At 50.4% G+C, this 18,807-nt stretch overlaps 2 protein-coding genes across 9 annotated transcripts in view; one reads left to right on the top strand and one right to left on the bottom strand.

Moving 5' to 3' along the window:
* Nucleotides 1-15,409, top strand: part of Drc1 (dynein regulatory complex subunit 1) — a 68,747-nt gene extending 53,338 nt beyond the window's left edge. Inside the window, exons 11-19 of the mRNA XM_010604916.3 lie at nt 4,635-4,769; nt 5,130-5,362; nt 8,207-8,319; nt 9,547-9,636; nt 10,149-10,235; nt 12,088-12,335; nt 13,378-13,521; nt 13,782-13,884; nt 14,724-15,409. Of these exons, the coding sequence (XP_010603218.1) occupies nt 4,635-4,769; nt 5,130-5,362; nt 8,207-8,319; nt 9,547-9,636; nt 10,149-10,235; nt 12,088-12,335; nt 13,378-13,521; nt 13,782-13,884; nt 14,724-14,780 (1,210 nt within the window). The 3' untranslated portion in view covers nt 14,781-15,409. The remainder of the gene's footprint in view (nt 1-4,634; nt 4,770-5,129; nt 5,363-8,206; nt 8,320-9,546; nt 9,637-10,148; nt 10,236-12,087; nt 12,336-13,377; nt 13,522-13,781; nt 13,885-14,723) is intronic.
* Nucleotides 15,410-15,650: 241 nt separating this feature from the next.
* Nucleotides 15,651-18,807, bottom strand: part of Otof (otoferlin) — an 83,293-nt gene continuing 80,136 nt past the window's right edge. For 4 of the 8 annotated variants that reach the window (XM_019204645.2, XM_010604828.2, XM_010604826.2 and 1 more), the window contains 4 exons: nt 18,524-18,765; nt 17,914-18,092; nt 17,721-17,821; nt 15,651-16,314 (listed from right to left, as the gene is read on the bottom strand). In XM_019204645.2, coding sequence (XP_019060190.1) covers nt 16,134-16,314; nt 17,721-17,821; nt 17,914-18,092; nt 18,524-18,765 — 703 coding nt within the window. In that variant the 3' untranslated portion in view covers nt 15,651-16,133. Of the gene's footprint in view, nt 17,608-17,720; nt 17,822-17,913; nt 18,093-18,523; nt 18,766-18,807 lie in introns of all 8 variants that reach the window. The other 4 variants (XM_010604824.2, XM_010604823.2, XM_010604827.2 and 1 more) reach the window with 2 other exon arrangements.

Below are 18,807 nucleotides of genomic sequence, written 5' to 3' on the forward strand. Positions count from 1 at the left end.
CCCCCTCCCCTCCCCCCCCTCCTCCATCTCACTGTGTAGCTCAGGCTGGCCTTGAACTCACAGCGATCCTCCTCCCTCAGCATCCCAAGTGCTGGGGTTACGGGTGTGCATCACCACTCCTGGCCTCCACCTTCTAACAGCACATTTAGCCTTTAATTCATCACTGGGTTCATACACTGATGAATATAGTGTCCTCATGATCCACTTCGGAATAAAATGAAACTTTCGGGGGACACTTCAGATCTAAACCATATCATTCTGCCCCTGGTCCCTGGAAGGCTCGCCGCCTCATTGTGAAAAATGTGACTTGTCAAAGTCTTAACTGTTTCAGCTTTGCTGAAAAGTCCAAGTCCAAGGGCTTCTTTGAGACTCAAGGCAAACTCTCAGGTGGGAGCCCCATAAAAATAAAAAAGAATGAAACACTTCCTACATACAGTGGCATAGCACAGCAGTGGCAGAGCTGTGGCACTCATGCTGCGGTGGGCATGCCGGGCTGTCTATGTCAGCATGAGAACCAAGCCACCCCAGCAGCCGAGCATGGAGCACAGCTGTTTTTTTCTGAACTAAAACTTTCGTATTGCAGTGCTGGCACTTTGTGACACATGCGTGGGTTTGGGGTTTCAGTTTGGGCATTCTGTCTCTGAAAGGGTTGCCCTCACTGGCATAGAGCAAAGATTCCCATTCCAAAAGGGAGGAATAGGGGATAAAGAGGAAAGAGACCGAAACCTTAGCAGCGCAAACGTTAAACCCTGAGCTCCACATCCCACCCCCGGGGCAAGTTGTGGTGAGATGTGAGTCCCAGAAGGCTTGGATAATGTTGCCTGGAAAGGTCCTCACTTCTTAGCACTATCACTACGGCGACACCTGTGTTTCGGAGGGGACACATTCACACTGTAGCAACCTATGACCCCCTGCAGTGGGCAGAAACTCCCAACAATAGACCAGTGATGCCCTACTGGCCAAACACGATAGATTTTCCTCAGACTTCATCCTATTTTAATTGCATACTGAACTTACTTTCTTGGGTTTTTTTGAACCTGAAGTACTTGTTTTTCCTTCTTAATTTAGTTATTATCTCTTTCCTTTGATGGTTCTGCTTTTTCTTGCCTGATATTTCTGGAATATCTAGATACGAATTCTAGACAGCACACACCTTCCTTTTCCTCTTTGCTTTTTATTTTTAGTCTATCTACCACGATCATCAGTCTCTTGATGCCAATCTCGTATCTCTAATCTTGACCTCACCTTTTTGCTTTATGTGAAACTGCCACCGTGACAGTTCAACTTAGAAGAATCACTGTCGTGCAATTCCGCAAGCACTGCCGGGTTCTCAGCTCTCCTGCCTCACTCCCTGTGCCTCTGGCTGCTAGCCAGTCACTAAGAAACTGGACTTTCGTTCAAACTCCTCTTGTAGCCACTCTGTCACGTCTAATCCCTCTTGTTCCCTTCAGTATGTCCCTGTTATTCATTTTTATTGTGTTAGCTTCCATAATTAGATGACAGAAACTCCTTGACTGCATGACATTGCAAAAGGCATTTGGGATGACTGCTTTTAAAATTTGTTTATCAGTACTGTTTGCAGCACACAGTGATTACATTCATTGTGGGGAATAATCTCAATTATTTCCCCCCAGCTCTCCACTCCAACTTAAAAAATTTTTTTCCCAGCATGGCATTTATTTATTTTATAAGTCCTTGTCTAGTTATCATAAGTACAGACTAATAGCCAGGCCAACAGGCCAAAAAATATGAAAAACAGATAAGACATTCATATGAAATCAAAGCATGCTTTTAGATACATTGTCCAAGCTGGCTTTCAATAACATTTTTTTTCTCTCCCCATTTTTCTTATTGTCTTTTATTTTGCACTTTATTTATATATTGGGCTTTTCATAAATGAGAAACCAAGCAATATTCAAGCCTGTGTGCCTTACTTATTTCACTTAACATTATGGTCTCAAGGTATATAGGATGACTCTGACTCTCTGTCTGTACTGGGAATCAAACTTGGGACCTTGTGCTTGCCAGGAAGGCAGAGCGCCACTGAGCTAAATCCCTGGCTGCTGCTTTACCTATTTATTTATTTTTTTTTACTGCTTTAAAACATTGTTTTATATCTGTACTTGGAAGCCTTCTAAAATTTTCTGGAAATGCCATCCAGAATTTTACACTTTACCTACATTTTGAAAGCCTTCTACAGTGCTACATGTAAGAAAATGGACATTTTTCTTTGTCAGAGACTAATTTAAAATTTTTCAGAAATCAAACAATGCTTAGGAGAGGTGAATTTTTATTGTTTAGAATCAACTGACCTTCCTTTGCGTCTTCCCTCCTTCCTTCCTCTCCCCACCTTGCCCTCCCTCCTTCCTCTCTCTCTCTCCCTCCCCACTTTCTTTGTGGCACTGGAAATTGAACATAGAGAGAGCCGCCTGCATTCTAGGTGAGCACTTAGGCGAACTCTTCACCCCTGAGTTACATCCCCAGCCTTATTTGGGGTTAACAGCACTGTTGGCCATTTAGTAACTGTCCCTGGCTGTTCCAGAGAGCTTCGGGCCTCTCCTCTCCACAAGCCTGGGTAGGTCAGTGCCTCATCTCTGGGCTCCCTGGCACCCTGTTGTCCCATGGCACTTTTCTTTTTTAATTTTTTTTCAGTTTTTAATTTTTTTCCATTAAGTTTATTGGTACATTTAAAGGAAACAATACAGTTAGCATTTATCATTGGGGTCTTGTACCTTTACATGATGTATCTTGGTTCTTGTTTTTCCCCATACCCTGTTCTCCCTTCAGCCCCTCCACCCTCCCCTATTTACAAAGACTTTGTTTCCATTTTTTCATCTTTTCACATTTTTTCTTTTCCCTTATTTCCTTTCCCCTCCCTTTCCCACTTCCCCTATAGCCATTTTCTTCCTATTCTACACCCCCAGCTATACCATTTGAACCTTATTTACACTTTTAGTTTTTCACACCAGAGACACTATTCGGTATTTACTCAAGTGTGTCCTATTTATTTCACTTAAGAGTATGGCCTCAATGTGCATCCATTTTGCTATAAATGTTTCTAGTTTCTCATTCTTTATGGCTGAGTAGTACTCCATTTTATAGACAAACCACATCTTCTTTATCCAGTCTCCAGTTGATGGGCGTTTGGGTTGTTTCCAAGTTTTAGCTATTACGAACTGTGCTGCTCTAAATATTGGTGCACATATATCACTGTGGTTTGATTCTTTTAATTCTTTTGGAAAGATAGCAGCAGTGGGATAGCTGGGTCAAATGGAACCTCTAATCCTAGTTCTTTGAGGTATCTCCATGTTGATTTCCACAGTGGTTGCACCAGTCTGCACTCCCACTAACAATGGAGAAGGGTTCCTTTCTCCCCATAGCCCCGCCAACATTTGTTATTGGTTGATTTCTTGATAGCAGCCATTCTTTCTGGGATGAGGTGGAATCTCGGTGTTGTTTTCATCTGCATCTCTCAAATGACCAGTGATGTGGAACATTTTTTCATATATTTATTTGTTGTTTTTACTTCTTTGTCTGAGAAATGTCTGTTCATTTCAGATGCCCATTTTTGAATTGAGTCTTTGCATTTGGGGGATCTGATTTTTTTGAGTTCTTTATATATTTGTGTTAGTAGTCCTTTGAGGAACAGCTGGTAAAATTTTTTTCCATGTTGTAGGTTGTCTCTTAGTTCTATTGGTGATTTCTCTTATACTGCCAAAACTTTTTAATACAATGAGATCCCAATTGTTTATGCTTTGTGCAAATTCTTGTGCTGCTAAGGATTTGTTCATAAAGTCTTCTCCTATTCCAATGTCTTTGAGAGTTCTAATTTACTTTCCAGTAAGTTTAGTGTTGCTGTTTTAATGTTTATATCTTTAATCCACTTGGATTTCAGTTTAGTGCATGGTTGAAGGACAATAGGGATCTAGTTTTAATCTTTGGCAAGTTGAAATCCAATTTTTCCAACACCATTTATTAAAGAGGCTGTCTTTCCTCCAGTGAGGATGGTTGGCTCCTCTGTCAAGGATGAGGTAGCTGACTATGTCTGGAGTTGTTTCTGCATCTTCTAATCTATCCCATTGTACTTTTCACTCTTCACTGTTATTAATGTTCTTCTTTTTCTCCGACTGGACGGACAGTGCCTTGTTTGAGAAAATATCCTTGTGTTCATCTTTGTAATCAAACAAGTCTTTTGCTCAAAAGAAGCATTTCATGCTGGATGAATGAATAAGTGAGTGAATTAATGGCTTACTGGACCTGTTAACAATATTAGCTCTTGGAGGATGGAGGATTCATATATCATAGGCTTGCAGTGTATAGTTTTTCCTTGTTTCAGAGTTGAAATGAACATCCAGATCATGACCCTGAAAGACTTGCAATAAATTATTTAACTATGCCTGGTTGGGCTGAGGTAGATACCCTGATGGTGGCATGTGGAAGGCTCAGTCACACCCTGAGCAGGGCCCCCCTCTTCCTGGGCCTGGACTATTTTAAATGGGTGGGAAGGGTTTCTTCCCCTCCGCAGCTGAAACCCAGTGACTCTGGGTTTGTTGTGGAGCTGCCAGGTGGGCGAAAGAAGCACTGTTTATACCTTCTAGTCGGCTGTGAATTCACTATTTTCCCCCTCCAACCAGCCTGCATGATATACTTAACAACCTGAGATCAAAATACACGAAGCAGATAAAGCAGTTTCAGGAGGAGAATCAGTCTCTGACTGCAGACTACAAACGTCTCGTGATGCAGTTCAAGGAGCTACAGAAATCCATGAGGTATTTTAGGGACTTGGGTCCTGGGCTAGAGGTGGGTGACATGGGTGGGAGAGAGAGTGGAGCGCAGCCTGGTGGCAGTAGGCTTGTTTGCCTCCATCTCACTAGCTTCTCTGGAGTTTGCCCAGGCCGTGAAGAATCTTCTGTGCTGATTCCTTCTCTCTCTCCCCTCGGGTGTCCCCTGCTTGTTCTGGCCTCTTGTTGGGATGGCTTCTATTTCATCAAGAGGGGAGGCTGCCCAGGGATTGGGCCAGGTCCTGGATTTACCATGGTTCTTCCTCTTGCTCTGGCTCTGCTTCCCGGAGGGGACCGTGGCTAGGCCTTGCGGTCAGCTGGCCGCTCTCGGTGACTTCTCCTTCACAGGCATTTTGCTCTCATTGACAATGAGAAGTTTCGGGAGATTTGGCTGATGAATGAAGAGGAGGCGAAGGGACTCATAGCCAAAGCCTTGGATGTGGACAGGATCATCTACACCCAGCATCTGGGGCTCCCCTGGACAGCGCCTGACTTCTGGTTCCTGAACAATGTGGGGCCCATTTCCCAGCAGCCGCAGAAGTCTGCCACCCAGATAGTAGAGGAAGTGCTAAGGCAAACAGGTGACCAGAGCCTTAGAGTGGAGGGGTCTCTGTCCACCTTACAGCTAAGGAAGATGAGGCCTAGGAGTGTTGAGTGTGCCCAGTGATTTCACACCCTTCCCCTGTATTCTGTATCTGTCCTGAGACTTAGAAGCCCAAACCAATGCAGGTTAATTTATTGTTGCTAAGTGCACTCTAATGTGTCTTCATCACAACAGCCCAGTGTCAGTTCCTCTCTTTTTGGAATGGTAGCAAATATTGACACTCATTTTTAAAGAACCATTAATGAAACTGGGGTCACTAAGAAGTGATGCTAAGAATTCTATCACTATGTCTTCATTTGTTAACTAGAACATTTCTGCAAAGACTCTTCCCTTCACCAGCCATTTGCTACCCTGATATAGTTTGTGTAGAAAGCAGGATAGATGCTTATGTGTTTTCTTTACCACTTTTCAGTGGAATGGATTGGGTCTGTAGCACCTTCCAAAGGTATCAATGAGTTGTTGTTTTAATTGTTATTATCGTCATGGCCACATGAATTAAAACAAACTATAAGGTTTTGGTTTACTGCAGTTACTGTGCATACTGATGACCATGTGGTCACATTGGTGACCAATGGGACACACTTCGTGTTGGTGTCTGGGTCCCTTTGACACAGACCCAGCCATCATTGGTAGCCTCCAGCTGTCCAGAACAATCAGATGTTCCAGGACCACGCTATGCTTTCCCGCCTCCAGTCTGGAATCGGCCATTTCTCTAAGGACATTTGGTTCTTTTCAATGGGAAGTGGTATTTTGGATTCACACTCAGGGTGTTAGGAGCTCGTTGCTTTGGACTGGCTGTTGTTTCTAACTCTTTTCAGTGGACAGAGCAAGGGTAGAGGGTTATTTTTTAATGATCAGATAAGTAACAAATTCATTCTATTATTTCCTAATTAACAGGATCCAGGAGTTTTACTCGACCTCAATAAAGCATGTCTTCTAACTTGAAAAGGTCATGCCAATGACTCCAAAGTAATTTCTTTCCCCACAGTACCACGGAACAGTCTTAGAAGAAAATGTCTACCAAAAATGATTGCTACACATAGTTTATATCTTTCTGTCTTTTTGTTGTTGCTGTTGTTCTTTCCTTTTTGTTCTTAAAACATATCCCCCTTCAGATGTATAGATGGGTAACTGCTTTATATAGTCACTTGCAATACTTTCTGCCTGGGTTATGTTACCAGTTGGATACACATTCAGGTTTCTTGCTACATTTTACTTTTGGTCACTGGGGATCACTTTTACTTGGTTTTGCTTTTTATTTACCTGAAATACTTATGTTTGCAGAGTAAAATGTAAAAATCAAGGTACAGGGCTGGGGATTTAGATCAGTGGTGCCGCAGCCTGCCTTGTAAGCTCAAGGTTCTGAGTTCGATCCCTAGTAACCCCCCAATCCCCCCAAAACAATAAAAATCAAGGTATATCCAAAGTAATTTATCTTTTATTTACTTTCTTAACTCTTTCATCCCTCTCCTATAGATAAATATGAAATAATTATAGTTTATTCTTCCTTTGCTTTAAAAAATTATAAACATATTTATACATTATAAACATTATATACAATAATATATTGTGTATAATAAATAATACAATATTGTATATAAAACACTATGTGTTATGTATTATATATTATGTATTACTGTGTATACTATAGTATGTGTTATATATAAATACACAATATTATCATATATTATATACACCATGTATATAATATATAATTTGTGTATAACATATACATTATAAACATATGTGTATGTGTCAATCACTTTTTTAGGTGAGTGAAATCATACTTTTTCCTGCCTTGCTGTCTTCACTTACAATATTCCTGGAGATCGTTTTACTGGCATGAAAAGGAAGACTTGCTGTTCTGTTCTCGTATGGGACTCTACCACATGTCTGTGCCACGATTATTCACGTGGTCCTCTGTAGATCATCACTGGGGTAGTTTTTAAAAGTTTGGTTTTTGTGATTATAAACATTGTTCATTTGCCTTCCCATCTTTTTGCTGTTGAATTGTTGTGATTGATGGGTAGAAGAGGACCGCTGGATCGAAGGGCGGATGCCTGTGTCATTTTGTTGCTCTTGCTGCACTGAGATGACCGCATTTTGCCTCCCTCCATCGACCTGATACCTTGTTCTTTTCATAGACATTTATCTTACCTTTTGAATCACCAGTAAAATCTCAGTACATGTGATTTTTATTCCCATTCTCTGAGGAGCAATGTGCAGGATAAAACATTTTTAAATTTTTATATTTTAATTAAGAAAAATTTCTGCTCCTGCCAGCAGCTGTCAGTTCTGGCTGATACCATTTCTTTATGTGGAAGTCACTTCTACGCTTTCCGGTTAGCTGCTTCTAATCCCTGCGGGGATGGAAACATGCGGCAAGCTGGCTAGATCATCTCCACAGTAAAAGCAAAGAGACTCGCACTGCCCCTCCTGGTCCCTGGTTCATGGCTGGATTTTGAGCGTGGCCGTCAGACAGATGCAGTTTGGGAAAGTGGGGAGTCAGGCTGGCCAGGAGCGACTGATTCTCAAGAGAGTCTCTGATTCTGGGCCCTAAGCCCTTGTTCTCCCCGTCACAGGCTTCCTTCAGCAGACAGTGTGACTGGTAAATGCTGTCTTCTTAAAGCTCCTCTGAAGCCATCTGACTATTGCTCAAAGTCACCGAGGCCAATAACTTATCTTCTTTTTCTTTTTTTTTGGTACCAGAGATCGAACTCAGAACCTTGCATTTGTGAGGCAGGCGGTGGCACCACTGAGCTAAATTCCTGGCCCTTCTTTTTCTTTCTTTCCATCTTTGCCCCCCATGACCTATCTGCAGAAGAGGAGGAGGCAGAAGAGGCTGTCTCACATTCAGAGTCGTACCTGGACCTGCCCAAGCAAATTTCTGCAAAAACTACCAAAAAGATCCTGATGCTTCTGTGTGATGAGTCGGTGAGGTGCTTGGAATGTTTCTGAGGTTTCTGCTAGGCCTGGTGTGGCCCAAGCCAGCATTGACACACCCCGCGCAGCACGGGAGGGGCCTGAGGAGCGAAGCTGGGGTCAGCCTGCACCTGGGGGGTGAGTCACAGGGAGGCTGTGCCTCGGAGTGGCCCGGCTGGCGATGGCTCCTCCCCGAGCGGCACAGCCCCATGGGGCCTAGTGCAGGCGAGTGGGTGGCTTCTGTTGACTGGATACAATGTCCCTCTGCACTTGTCTCAGCTCTTCCAGCTGCCTCAGCCTTTCTCTGGGGGCTTGATCTGAAGTTCTTCTGGATATGTTGGGTGTTGGGTATCTGCCTTGTGTCTTGGCAAAAAGGATTAGGCCAAGTGTGGTGGCACAGGCCCGTAATCATAGCTAGTCAGGAGGCTGAGGCAGGAGGATTGCAAATTTGCGGCCAACTTCGGCAATTTAGCGAGACTCTACGTCAAAATAAACAGCCGAAGGAATTGCTTGGCATTCCTTGGGTTCAGTCCCAGTACCACAAAGAGGAAAAAAAGTGCAAAGTATTAATCTTACAAAATTAAATGTTGTGTTGGAGCTGGTTTTGCTGGACCTCAGGCCATTACCAAACATGGTCAGTGTTCTTTAGGTGTCATGGTTCTGCGGTGGATGACGAGGTGGAGCAAGGCTAGCAGCCTCCGAGCCCTTGCAATAGTTGTGGCGGTCTTCACTGCAAAGGCTGGCCCACTGAGGGTGGTGGGTCCTCCCTCTGTGTGCGTGCTTGATGCCCTGGCCGCATCAGCACGGAGGCTTCCTGCCCTCCCCAGCTCAGTGCAGGCCTCGTCTTCTCCGCCCTGTCCCCATCTGTTTGCTGGGCACTGTGTCCTGACATGGTGCGTGTCCCGAGCCGTCTTCTCCCCTCAGGGCCTCCTGCTGGGTCCCGTAGCTGTTTGGGGACATGATGAAGTGGGCAGCAGTGGCTCGGTCTGGTTTGGACTGCCGTGGAGACTGCTGTCTGACCTGCGGCTGTGGGCGAGGTGGAGATTGGCTTTGTCCCTGGCCTTGTTCACTGGACCGGTTCCTAGGCATCCCCTGGGGGTCCTTCCTCCGGGGCCAAAGTTTCACCTAGGAGTTCTGCTCTATGGCATTGTCCCTGGAGAGTCACACGGGGTGGCTGCAGACCCTTGGCCTCGTTCTGGAGCCTGCCTCCGACTGGAGATGCCTCTTCCTTCTCCTCAGGGTTTCCTCATAGAGAGCAAGTTGCTGAGCCTTCTCCTTCCGCTGGAGAAGACCGAGTGCTATCTGCTGAGGTTGGACGCCATCTTCTCAGTGAGTCCTACTGGGTGGAGAGGACATGGGGCAGGGCAGGGAGAGTGAGGCCTATCTCTCTCTTCCTGCTTTGTCTCCACCCTGACAGTAGAGGGTCATCTGGAATTTTCCTGGGCTCACCATCATGGCCTTCCTTAACTTGCTCTCAAAAAGGGAATTGTCCTTAACATCACTTAGATGTTTCCCATCTGTGACCCTTCTCTCTGGCTTCTCTCTTGCATGGCCAGGCCCTTGGGTTGTTAGTTCTCCCCCAAACACTCATACCATATGTTTTTGAACTCTCCCTTCAGCACTCTCATGCTCCAAAGATCTGTGTGGGGCTGCTCCTGACTTTTGCATCTCTCTGTTCTGATGTCCCCAGTTTCATTGTGGCTTCCAGGCGCTGAGCCAGGGCCCTGTACTCTGAGCTGCGGCAGGCTCCAGGAAGGCCTAAGCTCCAGGGAGCTGAGACCCTTTAGTCCCCCAGTCTGTGGCCTCTCTGACTGCCTGAGCAGCCATCTTGCTTTCCCCAGGCCCTTGGAATCGAAAATGAGGATGACTTATACAAACTGGTGAACTTCTTCCTCAAATACCAAGCCCACCACGGATCTTCCAGCCAGGTGAGATGAGGTGCAAGGCGCGTTTTCAGTTCTCCTGAAGCTCCCCGAGGGCACTGCTGCCTTTGAATAATCCTGGGGAAGTGAGGAGGCTGTTATGTTAGGGAGAGTTGGGGGGTGAGATGCCGTTGTCCCATTGATGCCCAAGGGATCTTTATCTGGCCCTTCAGGAGACCCGGGCCCTCCATGTTCTGTGTAATTTGATTCTTAACACTTTCTGAAAAGCACAGCTCATTTGTACTACATTCTATCTTCTATCTGCAAAGCAGAGAATGGTGGGGGTGGGGGTGGAGTGGGGTGGAGTGGGGTGAGATGCCGTTGTCCCATTGATGCCCAAGGGATCTTTATCTGGCCCTTCAGGAGACCCGGGCCCTCCATGTTCTGTGTATTTTGATTCTTAACACTTTCTGAAAAGCACAGCTCATTTGTACTACTTAATCTATCTTGTAACTGATTTCAGTAAGAAAATCAAATAGCATCTGTTCTGAAGAAGTCATCATATTAAAAATTATAACACCTTAATTTTAAAATTGAGAATTTGAATTAAAAAATGTATGTATTATTTCTACCCCCCCCCAGGGCGAGTGTCCTGAAAGGCCTCCAAAAGAGTTGGCTGAATGAACAAAACTGAAAATCCATAAGGAAAAGAAAACATACCTCTGAGTACAATAAAACAAATTCTTAGGGCAAAAGTTACCATCAGCAAAGTTAAGAGAGGAATAATAACTGGGGAAAAATAGTTTCAACTTATATCACAGTTAAGGGTCAGTTTCCCTAAAATCTAAAAGAGCCCTCATAAACCAATAGGAAAAAAGATCAACAGCTCAGTGGAACAGATAGTAGGCTGAAGGAAAAGCTCCTAGAAGAAGTAGCACAGGTAACTTTGAAAACATATGAAAAGATGGGCCGGGCATTTAGCTCAGTGGTTCCGCTGCCTGCCTTGCAAGTGCAAGGACCCGAGTTCAACAGTTCAATCCCCGGTACCAAAAAAGAAAAGAAAAGATAATTAGACTTCCTTGTAATATGAGACATGCAGATCAAAATCGCCTGAATTCCAGTTTACCTCTCAAGTGGGTAGAAATCTAAACCTTTGACAGAGCATTGTACTGTCACCTCACATAGGAGCACTCTAACAGTGTAATTGCAAAGCAGTGTATGCTTCATCGTTGTAGGATTTTATTCTGTAGAAACCTCAGTATGATTGAAATGATGTGTTTCGGGTGGCTTTTTAAAGAGAATGTTGGAAACAACTAATTGTCCACTACTGAGGAATTTATTTAATAATAGATAATGCTTTTGGACACCTGGAATAATATGTGATTGTACAAACAAAAAAGGTGGGTCTTTGTGTATTTATATACAAAATCCGTAAGCGGAAAAGTGCAGGACTGCACTGTAGAGTAGAACCGTTTAGTTAACATTGGGAAGGAAAAGTATTTCTATATGTATTTGCTCATACAGACACTTTCTTTGGAAGAATATACAGGAAACTTGATAACATTTAATTTGCCTGGGGGAGCTAAATGTAATAAATTGGGAAATAGAAGACTTTTAAAATTTAAAAATTAAAACGAATTCTTAGGGCAAAAGTCAAAGGGACATTTATAGCTGGTAAGCTTCGTGACCTTGTGTCAGCCCGTGAACACCTGGCACCTGGGGTCAGAGCGTGGTCCTTATTTGGGAGCCACCCCCGCCCCTCCCACCACTTCCCTTTTCTGTTTCGTCCTGGTGTAGGAAGCTCCCTGCGCAAGTTCTCCGGAACTTTCTGTAAACTCCGTTTCCCTCCCTTCCTGTCTTCCCTCCCCGTGCTCATGCTCGGTGCTCCCTACCTGGTTATCCTTGTACCTTTCTCCAGGTGAACCCCAGGGATGGCGCAGACACGGAGCGGTCAAGCCTTGTGTCAGGGGTGGAGCAAAGCAGCCTCTCATCTGCCGTCCCAAGAGCCAGCCTGGCGCCTGGGTCGGAGGCAGCAGAGACCTGGCTGGAGGACGGAGCTGGCGGGGAGCAGGAGGAGCGGGCAGCCCCGGCTTCTCCCAGGCTCATCCACCCCAATGACGTCCTCAAGGCTCTGCAGGCCTTCGTCATGGGTCTGAGGAAGCCCAGGTGTGCCATGGGGCCGGACAGCTTGCCTGAGCCTGGGCTGCGGGTGGAGGGCTGGGGCCGCGCGGAGCCCAGTGACTGGAGGAGAGGCGGCTGGGCACGACTTTGGGAAACGGAGGGGCAGGGCCCTGAAGGGAATGAGGCGCAGGAGCGATTTGCACCTTTTTTGCTCATCATTCGTTCGTTCATTGAGCAAACGTTTATTAAGGTCCGCCGTGCGCAGGCGCCGTGAAGAGAGCACCTTGCGGTCAGGGCAATGGTGGAAGCGTGCATGACGAGCGGTGCTGTAACGGGATGCAGAGGAAGTGCCGCCTCCCCTGAGCCGTCAGCGAGGGTGCAGGGAGGACGTGGCACAGGAACTGAGCGTTCCTAGGTGGGGAAAGGGCTTTTCCAGACATGACAGCTCAGGGGAATTCTTGATGTGTTCAAGAATCACGACAGGAGGGGTGGCCGCGGTGTCACGGGTCTGGGAGGTAGGACCCGTGGGCGGGGACCAGCTCAGGTCTCGGAGACTCTGCCCTGTCTGCCTGTGATCTTTGCCCTGGTGGCTGGAGCCAGGAGAAGATTTTCAAGGGCAGAGGAGCCATGACTGAACTTGCATTTTAGAAGAATCTCTTTGAGGGCAGGGAAGGGAGCGGTGCTGGCTACAGGGAGATCGAGCAAGAGGCTTGTCGGGGGGAGGGTTAAGGGTATCCTAGAGGGAATGGGAGAAGGGGGCAGCATCCCACAGCTGCTTTGGATGTACTCAGGAAGCAAGGGAAGTGGTAATGAGCTGCGAAGCCACCAAGGTAAGCTGATGGGGCAAGGTTGTGGGCGAAACTCCAACAGTGTGCTACACAGGTGACACATGGCCCGAGAGGAACATGGACAGTAAAGGCAAGCTTTCTAAGCATCTGCCACGATCTAATAGCCTTGGACAGCCGAGTGGGAATTTGGTAGTTGGAGAGGCTCTACGTCCGTGGCTGACTTGAAGACCGAGCCTGGCACTGTTTGGGGACCCGGGGTGTCAGGTGGAGGTTGTGACACCAGTGCTCTTGCCCTTCAGGAACTTCCGGGCACCGCGGACAGTGGGGAAGGATGTACGAGATGACTCAAAGGACTCGGAGTACTGGGAGGCCCTGACCACGGTCATCCCACCAGCCAGGCAGAACCTGTGGGACATGCTCTACGCAGCCCTGGAGCGATACTAGTGAGTGTGTCATGGGAGAAGGGAGCCGGGTGCAGTGCCTTTCACTGTCCCATCCTGCCCTGTGCAGTCTTGCAGGCAGAGCTGCCTTGTGGGGTGGGGGCAGACCATGCCTTCCCCACCCTGTTCCCCATGGCCTGGGGGGAAGGCCAAGCTTCCGGGTTCTTCCTCTACCCCAGCCAGAGCAAGAGCTCACAGATCCTGGTCCCCTGCTTGGCAGTTGTTGGGTTCAGTTGGCCTCTAACCTGTTTTCCCACCCAAAGCCTCGTCCTGACCCAGCGGGCCAAGCTGCTGGTGGAAAACGAGTCCCTGGAGCAGCAGAATGCTGAGCTGCAGTCTCTCCTGAAGCAGTATCTCCACTCCAAGGTGGGCAGCAGGGCACACGGGATCGTGGCTGCGTGTGGCCGAGGGGCCCCTTCCTCACGGGTGGAGATGGGGTGCAGAGCCAACATCTCCCCTCAGGTGGGAACAGTCACTGGCAAGGCAGTGATGGTCACCAGCAAGGTCACTGCCTGAAGATCCTTCCGAGGCAGCTGGGCTGTAACCTTGTCCCTTTGATGCCCATGGTTTTCGTACCACTCCCGTTGGGACCCGTATTTATTTTCTTCCTTGATCCGAACAACCCCCGTGTGAGAGACTGTTCTCTTTTGTGCAAAGGAGAAGCGAAGCTCAGAGACCTGGTGAGGCCTGCCAGCCAGCTTCCTTGGTCTGTGATGAGAGACCGGGGCAAATATACCCTGGCCCCCAGTGTGGCCTCCTCCAGTGTTGCCTCCTCCAGTGTTGCCTCCTCCAGCCACAGTTGTAGCAGTTTCCCCCCGGCCAGGCCGGAGCAGGAAGGAAGGTCCTTCTGTGACAGCTGTGTGCTCTCCTTGGCTGGTGTGGGATCCTGCACACGTGCTGAGCTCATGGCTAGGAAGAGCACATAGCACACAGTCACCAGCCGCGCATGGGTGAGGTGCCTGCGACTAGCGCCCCACCACCCCAGGCTGCTCTCAGAGTCCAGGCTACACAGGAAGTGCTATGTTGGCCTCAGAAGGAAGGCAGGTAGCTTTCAGGCCCAGGGGTGCCATTTGGCTCTGGAGAGGAAATGCTTGCAGGGGTTTATAAGCTGTGGGGGGGTTGTATATGTACTTGATCCCCCCTGAGGGGGGCAAGAGGAAGAGGACCTGGGGGACAGGAAGTAACCTTCACACCTTCTTTTCCAGATAAACTCTGAACTGCAAGTTCCTCTGACTCAGGTGTTCCGTGTGCCCACCAAATAGAGGTGGACCTGTGGCTGAAGTGGCTGGTGTACTCGGGCTGGTGCTGGGCGGGAGCTGGGGCCCAGGCCCAGCCTGGGTTTCCAGAGCTGTTGTTATGGGCCTGTCGGAAGAAGGCAGCCAGAGAAGTTGCCTGTCTCCAGTAGCCCCCATTAAAGTCTTCTGGAAGCGGTGGCGGTCTCTTGAAGGAGGCTGTGTCTGGTGACACAGTAACCCTGCCCCTACCTGTGTACCCCAAGAGACCTTGTGCCTGGGCTCAGATGGGCTGTGTGACAGGGTGGAGGCCAGCAGCTTTGGGCTTTCTCCTCGGTTCTGGGCAGCTGTTTGCTATGGTTGGAGGCTGGAACTCCAGGGCTCGTGTGGTCTTCAGTGTCAGATTGTGCCCAGGCTTGAAGGATTGTTTTCAGTGCTTTTGGAGCCCCTGCATGAACCCAGGGGTTCCGCTGGGCTGTGGGGACTCTTCCCTGGCAGGGGCAGCCTGTGTTTGAGGCCTTCCTTGAACCCTGGGAAAGGCTTATCAACCCAGAGCGCCGGCTGACCTGCACCCCACCCCACAGCTTCCCTCTCACAGGACCAACACAGATGTGTCAGCTCAGTGTTTGATTTATTTTATGAGAGAGAGAGAAAAAATCACACTCAAGCAAGGAGAAAGAGCCAACAGCAGCCCAGACACAGGCAGGAGGCAGCCTTCTAAGTGCAAGGCTGCAGCAGGGGTGGGGCTCAGGATTCGCACTCTGGGTTCCGTCTGGGCTTGTGGGCACCAGCCCAGGCAGAACAAGCCCTGGGAAGTGGCAGAAACCCCTGGGCAGGGCTGGGACTACACCAAGCACCTGCCTTCAGGTGGCTGCTGGGAAGGAGGCCCGGGAAGCAGCTGGTGTGTGCAGGGTGGGTGGGTAGGTGCTGGCTCAGTGCCGATGGTGGCCTGGGCTTTGCTCTTGAGATTGTTGCAGACCAGGTGGTGATGCCTTCTGTCCGTTTATTCTTTCAGAGCCCTGGACACTGGCCTGTGTGACTTGATTTCATGAACGCCTTCTTCCTAGTCTGGAAAGCCCGAGGGGAGAGCATAGGGCAGCTCCCTGGAGAACAGGGCTTGAAGGAGGATGGCGCCTCAGTAGGGTGTGGGGGAGAGGGGTCCCCACCCCTTCCCACGCTCCCCAGCCCTCAGGCAAGATCGGAGAGGCAGGACTGGGCGGGCAGCAGCCCGGGGTGGCAGCGCAGAGGCAGGAAGAGCTGCCAACCGGAGGCTGGAGGGTGGATGTGGGGCTCCTCAGGCTCTTGGGGTAGTGGGAAAGCGTCCAGGCCACAGTGAGGGCACACGCGGCAGGCCCTGGAGAGGTAGGAGGGAGAGTGGAGCCTTCAGGCCCCGAGGAGCTTCTTGACCATGTAGCCGGGAAGGCTGTAGAGGAACAGGGCCAGCATGAGCAGCCCCAGCAACGCCAGCACGATCTTGATGATGAGCCACTTGTACCGGGTGCAGATGAGGTACTTGATGGACTTGAGTGGGTTCAGGAACCAGACGAAGGCGGTGTCGGGCCGGCTGGGGACACAGAGGAGGGGAGGTGCTGCTCACAAGCTACCCCACAGGGCACGTGTCCTGTGTCCTTCCAGTCCCCGAGGGGCCCTGTCACAGCCTTGGCCCCCGGGGCAGTGAGTGCTGGTGCCTGGGTCCAGCCCGTTTCTGAGCAGCATAAAGCCCTGTCCTCTGTGGGCCTCTGGTGTGGGGCGGTTCATTGCCCGGCACGGAGACGTTCTGGTGGCCAGTGAGCCCTTGCACTGAGCAGGTCAGCGCCTCCCTGTGCCGTCAGTCTGCACCACCTCCCCTTTCCGGCTGCCCAGGGTCTAGGCAGCTTGGGGGGCAGCAGCCTTCAGCGCCCTGCCACCCCAGGGGACGGGCCTGTTCTGCTGTCTACAGCGCTTCCCAGCAGGGGCTTTACAATCTGTGCTTTGTGTCACATGAATGGCAGGTTTCATAAGATAGCCACATATAGAATTAAAGTATTAACCGTGCTTTTCCAACTGCTGCCCGCTGCCTGCCCCCCCCAGTGCCCAGAGGACCTGGGCTGCGCCCACGGTCAGTAACTGGGGCCATGAGGCATAGCCAGGGCTCTGATCTGTCCCCTGGGGCGCAGCAGGCCTCTGGAGGGAGGGATGGTTTCAGGCTGTCCCGACTGACCCCAGCCTCTTCCCGGTCCACAGCTCAACTTGTAATACTGGGTTAGAGCTGGCGAGTGGTGCGGCTGGGAGAGAGGCTGGAGTCCCTGCTCTGCCTCATCCGCCCGGTGACCTTGGGTGAACCCTTCACCCCCCAGGCCCAGTGCATGGAGCTGTGAAGCAGCCAGTTCTTGCTCCGAGAGTCTGTGCTTTTGTTCTGAGCGGGTGAAAGTTGCTGTGTCCAGACCCCGGAGCAGCGGGCCTCAGGCCCCGATGATCTTCTTGGCCAGGTAGCCAGGCACAGAGTAGAGAAAGAGGGCGAACAGGAGGAACAGCAGCAGGGGCGGCAGCAGCCAGCGGTAGGTGTGCCACAGGAAGTGGCGAGCAGACTTGAGAGGGTTCAAGAACCAGACGAAGCTTGTGTCGGGCCGGCTGAAGCATTGGGAGGAGCAGAGGGAGCGTAGAGAGAGGGCAGGGGCTGGGGCGGGCCACGGTGAGGCCGAGTGCGCCCAGGTCAGGGGCCCAGTGCAGCCACGGAGTTGCTTGCCTTTGGCAAAAACTAGGCCAGCCCAGCATCGCTGCTGACCAGGCCTTTCTGGGGTCCCTGTTCGGACGGGTCGTTCTCCAGCGGAGAGGGAGGCCATGAGGTTCGGAGCAGGAGGGGGTCTCCTGTGTGAGGCTGTAGCCCAGGAAGGGACAGAGAGGGTTCCCGGGGAGTGGGGCGAGAAGACCCTCCTTCCTGATCTGCCCCAAGAACCACTGGCTGGGGGTCCAGGCAGGCTCAGCACTCACTTGGGTTTCTCCAGGGGGTCGGGTTCATTCCGGGCCAGGCCCACTGGGTTCTTCTCGGCCTCCTCTGCTGTGAGCAAATGCAGCTCGGCTTCCACCTTGCCCTGCAGGGGAGGACAGAGGCCTCAGGGGCCAGGCCACCCCTTGGAACCCCAGCCTGGGCCAGTTTCGCCCCCTCCTCGGCAGCAGTGCCCACCGTGAGCTCGAACTCGTCATTTTCATTGCGGGCCAGGAGGGGCCACCAGCCTTTGACGCGCTTCTGCTTGAAGATGGAGACCAGCGGCACGTCCACCTCCCCGGTGGCCATCTCCATGCTGCACTGCTTGGCCGTCTTCGCGCCCCTTGGGAACCGGTTCAGGTCCAGCTCAATGGCCCCTGTTGCGACCCCAGAGTCAGCTCTGGGCAGTGAGGTGGAAGCAGGGGCCCCAGCCTGGGTGCCTCCCGGGCTGAGTGTGTGCTGTCCACCGCCCACCTCTCCGCCCCACCCCTGCGCCCGGCTGTGCTCCGCCCTTCCCTCCCGGAGTTTGCGGCCCTGCAGATGCTGTGTTCCCCTCTGTCCGTGTCCTGCTGGTCTCAGACTTCCGGGGACAGAGCAGTGCTTGGGAGCAGGGTGAGGCCTGGGTTGCTTATCGGCCCCTCCCTTTCTGCTCCAGATACGGAAAGGGGCTCTTGGGGGAGGGGGGCGCTGCCCCTCGCAAGGCTCTGGCTCTGCTGGACTAGTGGGGTCGACATCCCCCATCTCCCAAGGCCAGCACCCCCAGCCCTGCGTTCCCCGCGACCCGGCCCGGCCCTGCCCGCTTCTGCACCCAGGAAGTCGTCGGCAGAGAAGTGGTCCGCGTCCCAGATCTGCAGGGTGAGGCGCGCGGGGATTTTGTACTCCGTCTCGTCCCACGAGAACATGGACTCCTTCTTGGAGATGACGATCTTCTCCTCGGCCGCCAGGTAGTCGAAGGGGAATAGATAGCGCCAGTTGAAGTTGCCCTCCCCGGTGAGGGAGTGGTAATGCACGTCTGTGTCCTGCTTGTCCTCCTGCTGGCCCTTCAGCCACCTGCTGGGCGCCGCTCGCTCAGACCCGGCCACACACAGTGGC

The sequence above is a fragment of the Fukomys damarensis genome, unplaced genomic scaffold (genome assembly GCF_012274545.1).
Source record: "Fukomys damarensis isolate Sample0158 unplaced genomic scaffold, DMR_v1.0_HiC HiC_scaffold_2, whole genome shotgun sequence".
Lineage (NCBI taxonomy): Eukaryota > Metazoa > Chordata > Mammalia > Rodentia > Bathyergidae > Fukomys > Fukomys damarensis.